The sequence below is a fragment of the Pyxicephalus adspersus genome, chromosome 7, assembly GCF_032062135.1.
Source record: "Pyxicephalus adspersus chromosome 7, UCB_Pads_2.0, whole genome shotgun sequence".
Taxonomy (NCBI): domain Eukaryota; kingdom Metazoa; phylum Chordata; class Amphibia; order Anura; family Pyxicephalidae; genus Pyxicephalus; species Pyxicephalus adspersus.
The window spans coordinates 59,227,841-59,240,210 of NC_092864.1; the positions used below are offsets into that span (position 1 = coordinate 59,227,841).

At 40.0% G+C, this 12,370-nt stretch overlaps 2 protein-coding genes across 2 annotated transcripts in view; one reads left to right on the forward strand and one right to left on the reverse strand.

Moving 5' to 3' along the window:
- The window catches only part of TMEM41A (transmembrane protein 41A), a gene marked incomplete in the record, with an annotated part of 7,563 nt that extends 4,167 nt beyond the window's left edge, over positions 1–3,396 (reverse strand). The window contains 2 exon segments of the mRNA XM_072418644.1: positions 1–105; positions 3,257–3,396. Coding sequence (XP_072274745.1) covers positions 1–105; positions 3,257–3,360 — 209 coding nt within the window.
- Positions 3,397–7,051: 3,655 nt separating this feature from the next.
- EHHADH (enoyl-CoA hydratase and 3-hydroxyacyl CoA dehydrogenase) overlaps positions 7,052–12,370 on the forward strand; it is a 26,832-nt gene continuing 21,513 nt past the window's right edge. The window contains exons 1-4 of the mRNA XM_072418645.1: positions 7,052–7,184; positions 9,010–9,113; positions 9,401–9,573; positions 10,956–11,067. Coding sequence (XP_072274746.1) covers positions 7,054–7,184; positions 9,010–9,113; positions 9,401–9,573; positions 10,956–11,067 — 520 coding nt within the window. The 5' untranslated portion in view covers positions 7,052–7,053. The remainder of the gene's footprint in view (positions 7,185–9,009; positions 9,114–9,400; positions 9,574–10,955; positions 11,068–12,370) is intronic.

Consider the following 12,370-nt stretch of genomic DNA (forward strand, 5'->3'; position numbering starts at 1 on the left):
CTGCAAAACAATACAGTAACATAGCTGAGGTGCTCTCTTTTATAATCCTGCAGGAAGTCAGCCAATTCCCTGAGCTCATCAAGGTCAGAAGGGAAAACCAATGATCTGCAGCAACAAGAACAAATACAAAATGAATTGACTTAGTTTATGCTGTATTTAAGTACATTTTGTTATACCATTTATTGTAATTGGTTATACAGGTAGTCCCGACATACAGACGCTTCCTAGATAGGAACAGGGCTTCCCTGCTCACTCATGTGCAGGACGGACCCTTGATGGGGGGAGGGGGTGGTTTGCATGACTTGTACAAGAAATCTTTTGCTAAACACAGCTGAGGTTGTGGGTGATCTTAAGGACTGAGCTCTTCTTCTTCAACCTCTTTAATGGTCAAGACAAACTCTGTTGTTTTTTTTTCCATATTAAAGCACAGCTTTCTCCAGAAGGTAAACCTGGGACTACCTGTAGTTACCTGAATAAGGGCTAGTATAGTCAAGTCTTCTGATAAAACGTTAAGGCTATGATCAGACTGGAAGTGAGGTTGTGGACTGGTAAAGGCTTCCTTATGCTAGAGAAGCTTGGGGGACTGCTGCCTGCTGTTTATTGTGCTAGTGGCTGCCAGGAGCCACATGGGATAATTTCCCGCTGCAGGTCTAAACCTGCTTTAGGGTCATATTTATGAAGCAGGAAATTCGACATTTACTGCAAGAGAAATCTATTAAAAATGTACAGTTTTTGTCCTGTTTAACAAATGTGCCATGCACATCACAATTGTGGCTGGCTTTCTTTCTTTGTGCAAGATTGCGGCTGCATGTCTGGAAGCAGTGACATGACCAGCACATTATGGTCAACATGTCAGCAGCTTTGTGGGTGGTCTTCAAGCTGGGGCACTGATAAGTCTGGTCTCAGTAACTAAAAATGTCATCTCATTGTGCTGCTGCGTTGTACGTTGGAATATAAGCTTGTACTGAGTGTTGTCATGCTAGAACAGGAAGGTACAGTGCTAATACTGCCATCAGTCTCAAATAGTAGAAAAGAAAACCTGCAGGTAAAAATCATGAGACTTATACATTCTGGGCTTTCATTTTACATTAGTTTTATTTTAGGGTTTACATACACTTTACTTTTAAATTTTACTATTCCTTCCTCCAATCTATTTGGACGATAATATTTGCCAGCCCCAGTATATGCAAAATTGTAAACAAGAAAAGATAGAGGAAAGCTGGGGTTCATTAAAACAGAATTAGGGTATATTTTAGGTGTAAGGTCAAATAGTTTGTACATATATCACCAAGCTCAAGTACAATGCATGTTAGTAGATCATTAACTTCTTGGGAGATGTTGGAGACCAAATAGCTTGAAAAAGGAATCCCTAGGTATAAATAAAAAAGTATAATGCCTCGTTTTACTGACACATCTTGTCTATCAGCTTCCTCAGGAGATTCGCAGAGAAGTGGTAAGAAGTTGTTTCGTATTAACTGTAAAGAATTTTACAAGGGAAATTAATTTGTAACCAAAATTAAATAATCAACATCATGGGAGAAGTGGAAGAGAAAAAAAAAAAAAAAACTTACAGAAGGTTACATTTGTCCTAATAACATCATAGAAGGATCACATGTCTTAGCTATTGGGCCTGATTTATTAAAGCACTCCAAAGCTGGAGAGGATACACTTTCATCAGTGAAGCTGGGTGATCCAGAAAACCTGAAATCGACATGGTCCAGAATTCAAAACATTTGCTAGCAAATAGCAAATGACTTTAAAGAAATCCATTTCAAGTTTGCTGGATCATCCAGCTTGATGAAAGTTTATCTTCTCCAGCCTTGGAAAGCTTTAATAAATCATACGCACTGTGAGAATCCACAGTCCAGGTTTGCTGTGTCTACATGTCCCCTTTCTATGTCCCTCCTGTCCGCTATGTAATTCCCTATCTGATTTCACATACACACGCTTCTACTATTCATAGCCCTGGCCCAGCCACATTATATTGCCAGCATCACTTACATGTCCAGGGTTAAACCTGTCATCTGATACATTTATTTTAGAGAGATCTGAGAAGTTGCAAATGATCCCACTTTTCCCATCAATGTATTTCTGGGCTTCTACAGCACTGATTAGAGAGCCTGGTGTCATTTCTCTATTTTTTATATGTACACATTGCTGCTACAGCTGCCAGCCTCGCTGTGTCACCCAGCAGCTCCTTACACCTTGCTTCGTCCTAGCAAATTACAGATTATTCACAAATAAAAAGTTGTCAGCGGTATTCTTTGTTCAGTAAGTGCTTTGTTCACATGGAAATTCAGGAAAGCATGAGAGTGCCTGGACGTGTTTTATACTAATAGCACATAGTCTCAGCACTTACTGAATATGGCACCTCGTGACCGATGTGAATGCTATTTTTATATAATTGTCTTAATACAGAAATGAATAGAAATACATCAGTGTTATACATTTATTATTATATATTGTGCTTGCTTGTGATGGAATGTTTGATGTGTATATTAGGTCTGATCTCACCTCACCTGTAATGGACTTTGATCAGCAATCAGAGCAGAACATTTGTACCATGAACAACCTTCATGTCTGTACTGCTTATCAATGCAGGGAACGCAATCACCATAAATACAGAAATAGAACTATACTGCTATTGGATACAGCAAATAAAGTACCCCATGACACAAAATGATAACAGCAAGGACCCCATTACACCTAAAGAGGAACTAAACTGAAAACTGCTTTAAAAAAATCTACTTACCTTTAATCCCGCAGGGGAGTCCAATCCATCTGGAGGTGTCCTGCCTCGTCCCGGCATCCGTCCCTAGGCTGGCCCTCCGGGCGCCGCCATCTTCGCCTCTTCCTCCTGGTTCTTCTTCCTACGTCATCCGACCCAGGCACGAGATTGGGTGATGTAGGATGGAAATTTTTTCTCTCTGCGCAAAAAGGCTCCTTCTGTGCATGCCCGGTCCTGATTGCCTAGGCAGTGGAGAATTAGGGGGCCGTGCTGCCCACTTTTTTTTAAAAAATAAAAGGGTGTTACACTTAAAAAAAAACAAACAACAGAATTTTTACCTTACATAAAAGGGTTTTCTACCCTTTTATATAAAGTGAAATTTCTGGGTTTAGGTATGCTTTAATGATAAGGATTATTTGTAATGTTGTCACCATCAGCGGTGTGATCTCTCATACTCAGTAGGACCATTGCTGGCTCTATTACACCCCTCATTAACAATGTACCAGCTCCCACCCCAACAACACCCACCTCTCGGCTTCCTGCCCTCGGCCAGGGCGCAACCGGGTGCTCAGCACGTACAGGTAGAAGGTAGAGCAGCCTAACACCAGGAAGAAGCCGGCCAGCGAACGCATGATGCCAGTCAGCAGATAGGACACAGTTCATCCCGGAACTAATACCCCGCTAGCACTGAGCCTGGGGAAGTACAAGCGGAAGGACAGGAAGTCAGTGCGGCAATTAGTAACCATGGCAACCAGTAGCTTCAGCCCAGCCATGGTTTGTTGACAAGCTTTGTTATTAGTTGTGCTGCAATGCTATATCACTGCTGAATGTTCTGCTGCTATTCACTGGATTTACCATCATCAAATAGCATTGCAGGACACAAAGAGAAGAAAATAAAGATTTGTTAAAATTAGTTCTGTATTACGTTTATTTTTCTGATTCAAACAAACAAAAAGTTGAAATCTGAAATACACAGCAGGAAAAAAAATGATATCAACCTCCAAGTCAAATTGTTTAAAAATGATTTAAGGTGCAATACTTGTAATACTCCATTCAATGCATGTCAATGGAATGCACAGAGCTCTCACCTTATAATTGCTGCATTTTTACCACAAGCATTTATATTGGGAACAACTTTGCCCTTTCTTAGTGTATGTAAAGTTCTAAACTTTTTATTTCCAGTTTTAAAAATAATGGAGAAGCATTAGAACTCCTGTAAGAGCTTTGACTGCTACCTGAGGCTCTGCTCCCCTCACTTCCTGTAAACTGAGCAGACAGGAAGTGAAGGGAACTCTCCACCAATATTAAAAACATAAGTAGGGGAAGGCTAGGACCCCAGCTATATATTTTTTGTGTATCTGGTGCTGAAATGAGGCAGAAAAACCTGACAGGAGTTCTAATATTTTCCATTTTATCCAAAACTTGACATAAACTTTAGGGTAACACAGTAATACCTTGTTCTTTGAGCAAACTGTTTTTTTGACAATGTTTTGTTGCAAGAATACTTAGTAATATGTATACAATACAATTTTATAAAGGTGTTCATGTCCACCCTAAAGAGGACAAGGAGGAAAAAGAGACAGAGGAAATGGATCTGAAAGGGGATGGTCGCTATAAATCAGAAATTGTTTTGCAATTAATTAAAACCTACACTGTGCAATACTTCTAAAACACGACTCAACACAACTTTCACACCTCTATACCTTTCATGAACCAGGACAATTCATATATATGTTCATATTCTCACTTCTTAAAGTATATGTAAGTGTATGATAGTATGAGCGAGCTCAGCAGGGGCCGGGTCTGTGTTCAGGCTCAGCTTCTCATTGGCTGCCTCTGCCAAGGCATCTAATCAGTGTATGCATTGTGCTATCTACCAGTGTTCCTCAACCTTTTGGACATCACGGACTACAAAATAGATGTACTCTAGACTGTGCATGCGCTGAGAGCTGTGTGTCACTCAAAGGGGAAGAAACTTTCCCCAGGGTAACATCATGATGCCAGAACCCACCCACTCAGACCTGCGATTGGAGAGTGGGTGGATTGTGTCCAGAGACACAACCTGCCTAACACCCTGGGCTTGCGTTCCATATGGGAGACATTGTCCTTCACCTGACCCAACTGGGAGGTGCACTGGCCAGAGCCACAGGTTGGGGATCGCTGATGTATACAGATCTTAAGCACCACCATAGCTCTGTCAAATGCCAATCATTTGTAAGTGAATGTCACTGTTTCATTTTTAGCAGGTCATAAATATGTACTATAAGCAAGATGTATATTGTGTGCAGGAAACAAGAGTTGTAAAATCATATGTCTCAGATAACTTTTTGCATTTCACTAGAAACTCTCTAAAGCAGCCTTTCTAAGCCTTTGTCCCCCAGTGAACCCCTCCTAAAACGCACCGGCATACCCTTGCCAATTTTCTGTGCTAACCTCTTAAATTGGACCTATTACCCAAAATTTTTACTTTACATAAAAGGGTAGAAAACCAAGGTAAAAACTATCTTTTTTTTTTTGGTTTAGAACCCTTTTTTTATTGAAAGGCTCTTCCCCTTTTAACTTTATCACCGTGGCGCAGAGCCCGCTGCGATACTCACATTATGAGGGCATGCTTTTTTTCTACATCTTTTTTTCCCCATTTACAGCGGTTACATCACCCAATCTTGCGCCTTCATAGTGTGAGATCGGGCGACTTAGGTGGAAGATGGAAGACCTTCGCAGATCCATCAATTCCTCTAGAGGTTTCCTGGATCGGGTCCCGCGTTGTTCTGGAGTCCTCCTTTGTCCCGCATGGAGGAAGTGCCGGGCAACGCCATCTTCTTTCCTCTTCTACGCCTTCTGCCTATGTCACCCGATCTTACACTGTGTAGACATGAGATCAGGCGACGTAGATGGGAAAAAAGTGTGCAGATCTGACTGCACATGTGTAAGATTGGCATTTTTCCCCATTAAAAAAAGCTTGTTCTGCGCATGACCGAGATCAGGAATGCACAGAAGGAGCAGCCAGAAACCTGGGATGCGTGATGTATATATCCCAGGAGGCTCTGCACTCACATTCTGTCTTTATTGCTGCAGTGAATTAAACCCTCTCCGAGAAAAAGAGAAGGTAATTTTTACCTTACATAAAAGAGTTGTCTACCCCTTTTATGTAAGGTAAAGACTTTAATTTAGGTACACTTTAAGGTGAGTTTTTAACTTAGTTTAGCTTTAATTTGGTGACCAGTGAAAGAATGCGGTGGCTGGAATAACATCGTGATAGACAACTGAAAACATCATTATAGAAATAAAGCTGGCTCTACCAAGTGGTGCAGCATCATACGATGGGGAATCAATCAGCCACAGTTCATGGAACCCCCAGCAACCTGTGGAGGAACCATGAATGGCTTCTCCGTGTGTCTACCATACTAATCAACATTACACTAAAATAAATAAACAGTTTTTATAGCATCTGACTTTAAAAAAAACTTGGGTTTAAACACTCACAAGTATAATAACTAAATATATAAAGCAAACATTTGTACTTTTATCAAACATGTGACCTTGCACTTGTACACAGAGCAGTAGTAAGGATTATTTATTATAAAATCTCTTATTTTGCTGGCTGGTTAGGGAAAGGAGACCCCAAAGTCAGTTGTGGGGAAATAAGAGAGACAGTTATACAACTGATAACCAAAATGTTCTGAATAAAACAAACTGGTTTTGTCTGTTTTAAAAAAAACACTGCAAATGTGTGTACGTCTGGTAAACTAAAGCAGATAGCTGCCTCCAATGGAGTACACTGAAGGGCAGAATATGTTTTTACATGTATTTTTATTATTATTACAATCTTGTAACCATGCCATCTATATATGCCAATCAAACATTTGTGGTAACTCACACACACCAAGGACCTGGAGGAGATAATTAAAGCTATGTTCAGTCTGATGATGAGTTCACAGAGGTCATTGGTGCCCATTTGTCAAATCTGAACCAGCAAGTACCTGAGTGCCTGGCAAGGTGCCAGCTTCTATGGTAAATACAAAGTTACTAAATTCCATACATTATATAATATAGAAATATCACAAACCTTATGAAATCAATGATGCACACAGAATATATATCTGGTACTTTTATTATGTGGCTGCGGAACTACAGATCCCAGCATTGAAGGATACACATTACATTCACACACCTTCCCTATCCCACAAATAAAAACAATGCAGCTCATTGGCTCATAGCGTTCTCTAACCAACCAACTTAAGCTGAGCCACACCCACCCCCCTTCTTATTGAACGGCTGTCATTCCAGGTCGTTCTGTGATTGGCTGAAGGAAAGGGGCGGGTATCATGCCTTTTCACCTCTTTCCACGGCTGTACTTTGTTCCTGGCTCTAACTCTGTGAATATGGCAGCCACCAGACGTCTGGCGAATACAGTGGCCGTGATCACCATCAGCCACCCCCCTGTCAATGCACTCAGGTAACCTGCACTGCTGCACACCTTGTCTATAGAGCTGACTGCTGCCCTGACTCCCTTCATCTCTGCAGGACAGTCAGGAATTGTCTTCTGCAGCTTTACTAAGCAGACTGTTTGTAACATTCCTTGTTTGTGCAAATATAAGGAAGAATGCATTGTCTATAATTTTGTGTGATTTGTGGATCTGTAATACTGATACTTTGTATTTCTCCTATACTTGTACTTGTAATTTATTCTTCTAGCTGCTAATGAATAGTAAATACACAGCCCATACTGGTAGCTGCTTCATTTTGCTGCATGGTTTACAATCTGCATTTTCTTGCAGTTGTTGGATGACTGTTGCACACCATTGCATTGCAGTAATGCAGGGCACCGCACCTCCATGCACAACACATGGTGTCTCCCGCATTGCATTGCCATAAAATGTCATTACTGACCCTACTGTGTACATTTCTCTACATTTGTGCCCATATGAATGGACTTGCAAAATGCAACAATGTCATCAATGCACAGTACCAGATTGTGGTGGTAATGAGTCCCTAGCCTTAAAATGTGAGAAATAACTGCACAACTGTTGTGTAGCAGTGCATCTTATATACACATCTAGAATTACAAATAATACACAGAAACAGTATTTTCAAAACATTTACACATGATCAGATTATTTACATTAGGACAGTCGCTTTTGCATGTATATGTATACAAATATTAAACACTCAATTTATTAAAACAGACATCTAATAAGAAAGATAGAGGGGGTGCATGTGTTTATCTGATCTGGGAATGTCTGTTGCCTGGCATAAATAAATTCCAAGTCCCTGATCTGGGAAAAGCATGCAGACCTGGACAGTCACAGCAACCTCAACCATTCTTATTAGCCTATTTATTCAGGGTCACTGACTTAGGCATTGTACACGTTAGATTTTTGTCATTGGGTAGGATCTTTTCACAATTGTTTACAATGACAAAAGATTGAAATATAAATAAACGAGCGGTGTACATGAGCGGTGCCATTCAGTTCTTTAGAGAGGGGAGAACGAGTGATTGGCACCCCACTGTGCTCTCCTCCCTTAATTTCCATTGTGGTGGGTCATCTTCTGTGGTTTGTGGATCCACCAGGACGGATCCATGAACAACGTTAGACGTCCGTTGTATGTATTGGATGAGAATTATCTGACGTGTGTACATAGCTTTAGATAGTAATGAACAGAATGATCATTATACCAGCCAGGTAACTATCACTTTCAGACATCAGTCATCAGTCTCATTTTCCCCTTATTTCCTATATAGACACTTTTACACCTTCTCTTTCTTTCTCCCTTTTGGTCTGTTAGAAATATGATTGAAGCATTTTATGATGTCTGTATAATAAGTGCAAGGAGCCCTATAAGTTCTTATGTTGGACTACAGGATACCAAACCTCCAAGTTGTAAAGATCTGAGAGTGAAAGGGGTTGAGTAGTTTAGCAAAACTCATTTAGCAGAGCTGACAACACCTAATGCACAGAAATGAATGCATAGTGGGCAGATGACATGCCATCTTTCTGTCCGACTGGGTTCATAAGCAATAAAAATACAGGGAAATATAGATGTATTTCTGAGATATACTTGATATGGGTTATTTTAGTTATATTGTGTTATACATTTTATAGCAGGGTGTGTACTGATAAATTACTGTTACATAGTTTAGGAGATAAGATGTTCATATTAGGAGCCATCACAGGGTCAAACACTAAATTATTAGTTGGCTTTATTTAAAGATTATTTCTAATATATATATTTAGAAATAGGTCAGAGTTAATTCTTTGTTTGCATTTTCTATGTTTCAGTTCATCAGTCCGGCATGCATTGGTTAAAGAATTTGGTGAAGCCAGCAGAGATCCCAAAGTGGAGGCCATTGTGTTGAATGGGTCCGGTAGAAAGTTCAGTGCAGGTATGGTTCATTCAGTTTCTTTAAGGTGTAAATGCTTTTTTCAGTCTGTGTATAATATTGGGATAACTCCTCATGTAAATCTTGTGTTTTTACTGAAGCTAAAATTGGTGAGTTCAGTATTTACTATACCATTTAGATGTTCATACTATGGCCTACTAAACAATATACTATAAATAATGGTGAGATGAGGATCCTTCTGTTTCTTAGAAGACTCCTGGAAGTGATTACCCCTCTCTGTAATCCGTAAGTTATTTTGCTCTGATTTTGTGTTTTGTTTCTGGTTGTAGGTGCAGACATACGGGAGTTTGGCACCTCGGCTATTAAAACTGTCTCCTTAGAAGATATAAATAGTACCATTGAGGCTAGCCAGAAGCCTGTAGTGGCAGCTATTGAAGGTATAGCACTTGGTGGAGGGCTCGAACTGGCCCTGGCATGTCACTACAGAGTGGCAGATATTCAGGTAAATGTATATTATCACAGCGCATTAAAAGTCATACTTTGATTATTTATTTTACAATGAATTTATGGGATGCAAACCCAGCTTTATTTAACCCTCCTGGTGGTATGAATAATGAGGCGTTTTAAATGCAAAAGCGGTACATTTAAAAATCCTTATAAATTTGAAATTTCCCGCCCGGTCCCACCTACCTGCCTGATGGTCCCGCCTTCCAGCCGAGTGTTGCTTGGGGTTACCGCTTTTGGTATAGAGAAATTCACTCCGAGCCAAACTCAGGAATACCGCCAGGGAGGTTCAACTAATAACTACAAAATGGTACAACTTCCTAAAGTTCAAGTCAGACTGACTCCCTTTAGACTGTATTAGCCTGTAAATCCATTTACATGCTGGGATTTACACAGTTTTCAGTGTAGTTTTTCTTGTGTAAGCTTTAACAACCTGCACTAAATTACCCCAGTTCAGTGGACACCAACGTTTCTGACCGCACAGCACAGTAATATAGAATAAAATTCCAGGGAGAGGTGGGTGCTGCCGTGGCAAAATTTTATTTTATTCCAATGATTTATCATTGAGCATAATAATGAACATGTCAGCATGCACTGTATCATTCCACACTTGCATTCAAATGAATATCAATCAGTATTATCAATTATCAGTGATAAGTGTAATCAAACACAATATAATGAATTTGCATGATGATTTTGCACACATGTATATTTGTTCAAGTAATTAGAAGCTGCTAACAAAGTTATGTGATGAATGTGTCAAAATCATATGAAAGGCCTTATTTTGTGATTTGATCAGTTTTAAACTGGCCATACACTGGTCAATGGAAGCACAACCAGTGTAAAATATCAATATCTCCTTTCAAAAAAAAACTTACTTGGTGCACCCAAAGACCTGGAGAGCCCATGCACAGTCAGGAGTGCTCCAAAACTAATGCCAGCCACACCCACACCTCCAGAGGATTTGCTGTTGTTAACAATTTATTGTAAGTTACAATACACTGTTTTGCCATTCTCAGCAGCTCTGCCACCTGTTAGCACACTAGATGAGAATAGCAGAGCAGTGTAAGAGAGTTAGCGTGCTGACAGTCAACGGAGCTGCTGAGATTGGCAGGACTGCTGAGAATGGCAGGGCAGTGTAAGCCTCCCGCTGCCTGTGCTCGTTCCTCCTGTGGCCCCTATCTCACTAGTCATGGGAGTTGGGGACCTCTTCCCCAGTGGATCTGGTTAGCACAACCTACAGCAACAACATAGTTCCTCCTATTACATGTGGTGGTTGGTTGTGCTGTTGGTTTTTATTGTATTTAGAAACTAAACAGTTAGTTGTAGTTTTATCTATATAGTTTTATTCTTTGGAGTTTAATTTTTCTCTGATTACAGGCTAAGGTTGGTCTTCCAGAAGTGCTAATCGGCATCCTACCAGCAGCTGGAGGAACTCAGCGTCTCCCTCGGCTAATAGGTGTTCCTGCAGCTCTAGATGTGATTGTTCGAGGTAACTTTTTTAGCTATAGTGACATGTACTTCAATTAACTGCAGAGTGTAGACCTATTTGGCCTGATTTATTAAAGACTGGAGAAGATAGACTATCGTAGGAGAAAATGGGTGATCTGGTAAACCTGAAATGGGCTTCTTAAAAATCATTTGCTATTAATTGACAAATATTTTCTGTCCTGGACTATACCTATTCCAGGTTTGCTGCCTCACCCAGGTTCCCCCACCAAAGTCTACCTTAATAAATAAGGAAATAAGGTAGACAATATTCCAAGGAGTATATTTTTCTCCTAAGTACACAAGGGTGCTTTTTTAACCAAAAGAAATGTAAACTAATAATTATATCATCTTTATCCTCTAGTAATATAAAAAATACTTTATTTTATTTATAAAAAGCACATTAGTAGTTGTTTTTATATTCTCTGTGGTTTTATCTCTCTATATATTGTAATGCTGTATACATGTAGTTATGTGTGCATATACTACATATACAAGTACAGATAAAGCTACATTTCAAAAGAATGTACTAGAAGACCTGCATTTTAAGGGGGAAATTGGCCACTAGTAAACTAAGGGGTTAAAGGATATCTGCTTCCTTGAGAACCATAAGGACAAAGGCCAGACCATGATGTATCTGGCTTCTGATATGGCCAAAATAGCACTGAACATCCATATGTTTGGCTGGTAGTACATTAGAGGATTTTCCTACCATGTGTACCTCCTGCTGGCCAATTGTCTGACAGCTAGGTGTACACTATCCACTCAAATCATGATATTTATTTAATTAATTCTAAAGAAACAAGAGGTAAGGCAGTGAGTCAGCTAGAATTATATTTGGAGGCTGGGATTTAATATTCTTATTTTGCAAGAAGCAGTTCATGGTCAGTGGAAGGGCATGACCTAGGTATGATTTTTTGCTTGCCTAAAAAAGGTTAGTTTTAAAGTGCACTTAAAAGTTTTTCTTAGAATTGGAGTGTAATAAATGTGTTTTGGAAGGAAACGCCAGAAGATGGGGGAAATACACTATACACAAACATGAGGAGGATTTTCTGACAGAGGAGTTTTGTATGCAAAGCAGAGATTGTGGTTGGGACGGTATTTAAAAATTGGTGAGAAGTATGGAGGAGACAGGTTGTGAATAAGTGCTGCAAGTTAGGATTAGGTGGTTGAACAGGACCTGGTTGAGTAAGTGGCAGCCAGTGAAGAGCTTGGCAAATAGGGGCCACAGTTGGGTGAGAAGAGACCAGGTATTGAGACAAGCCTCAAGGTTTGTTTTGATTGGAGAAAATCCGTCCTGTCTGAAT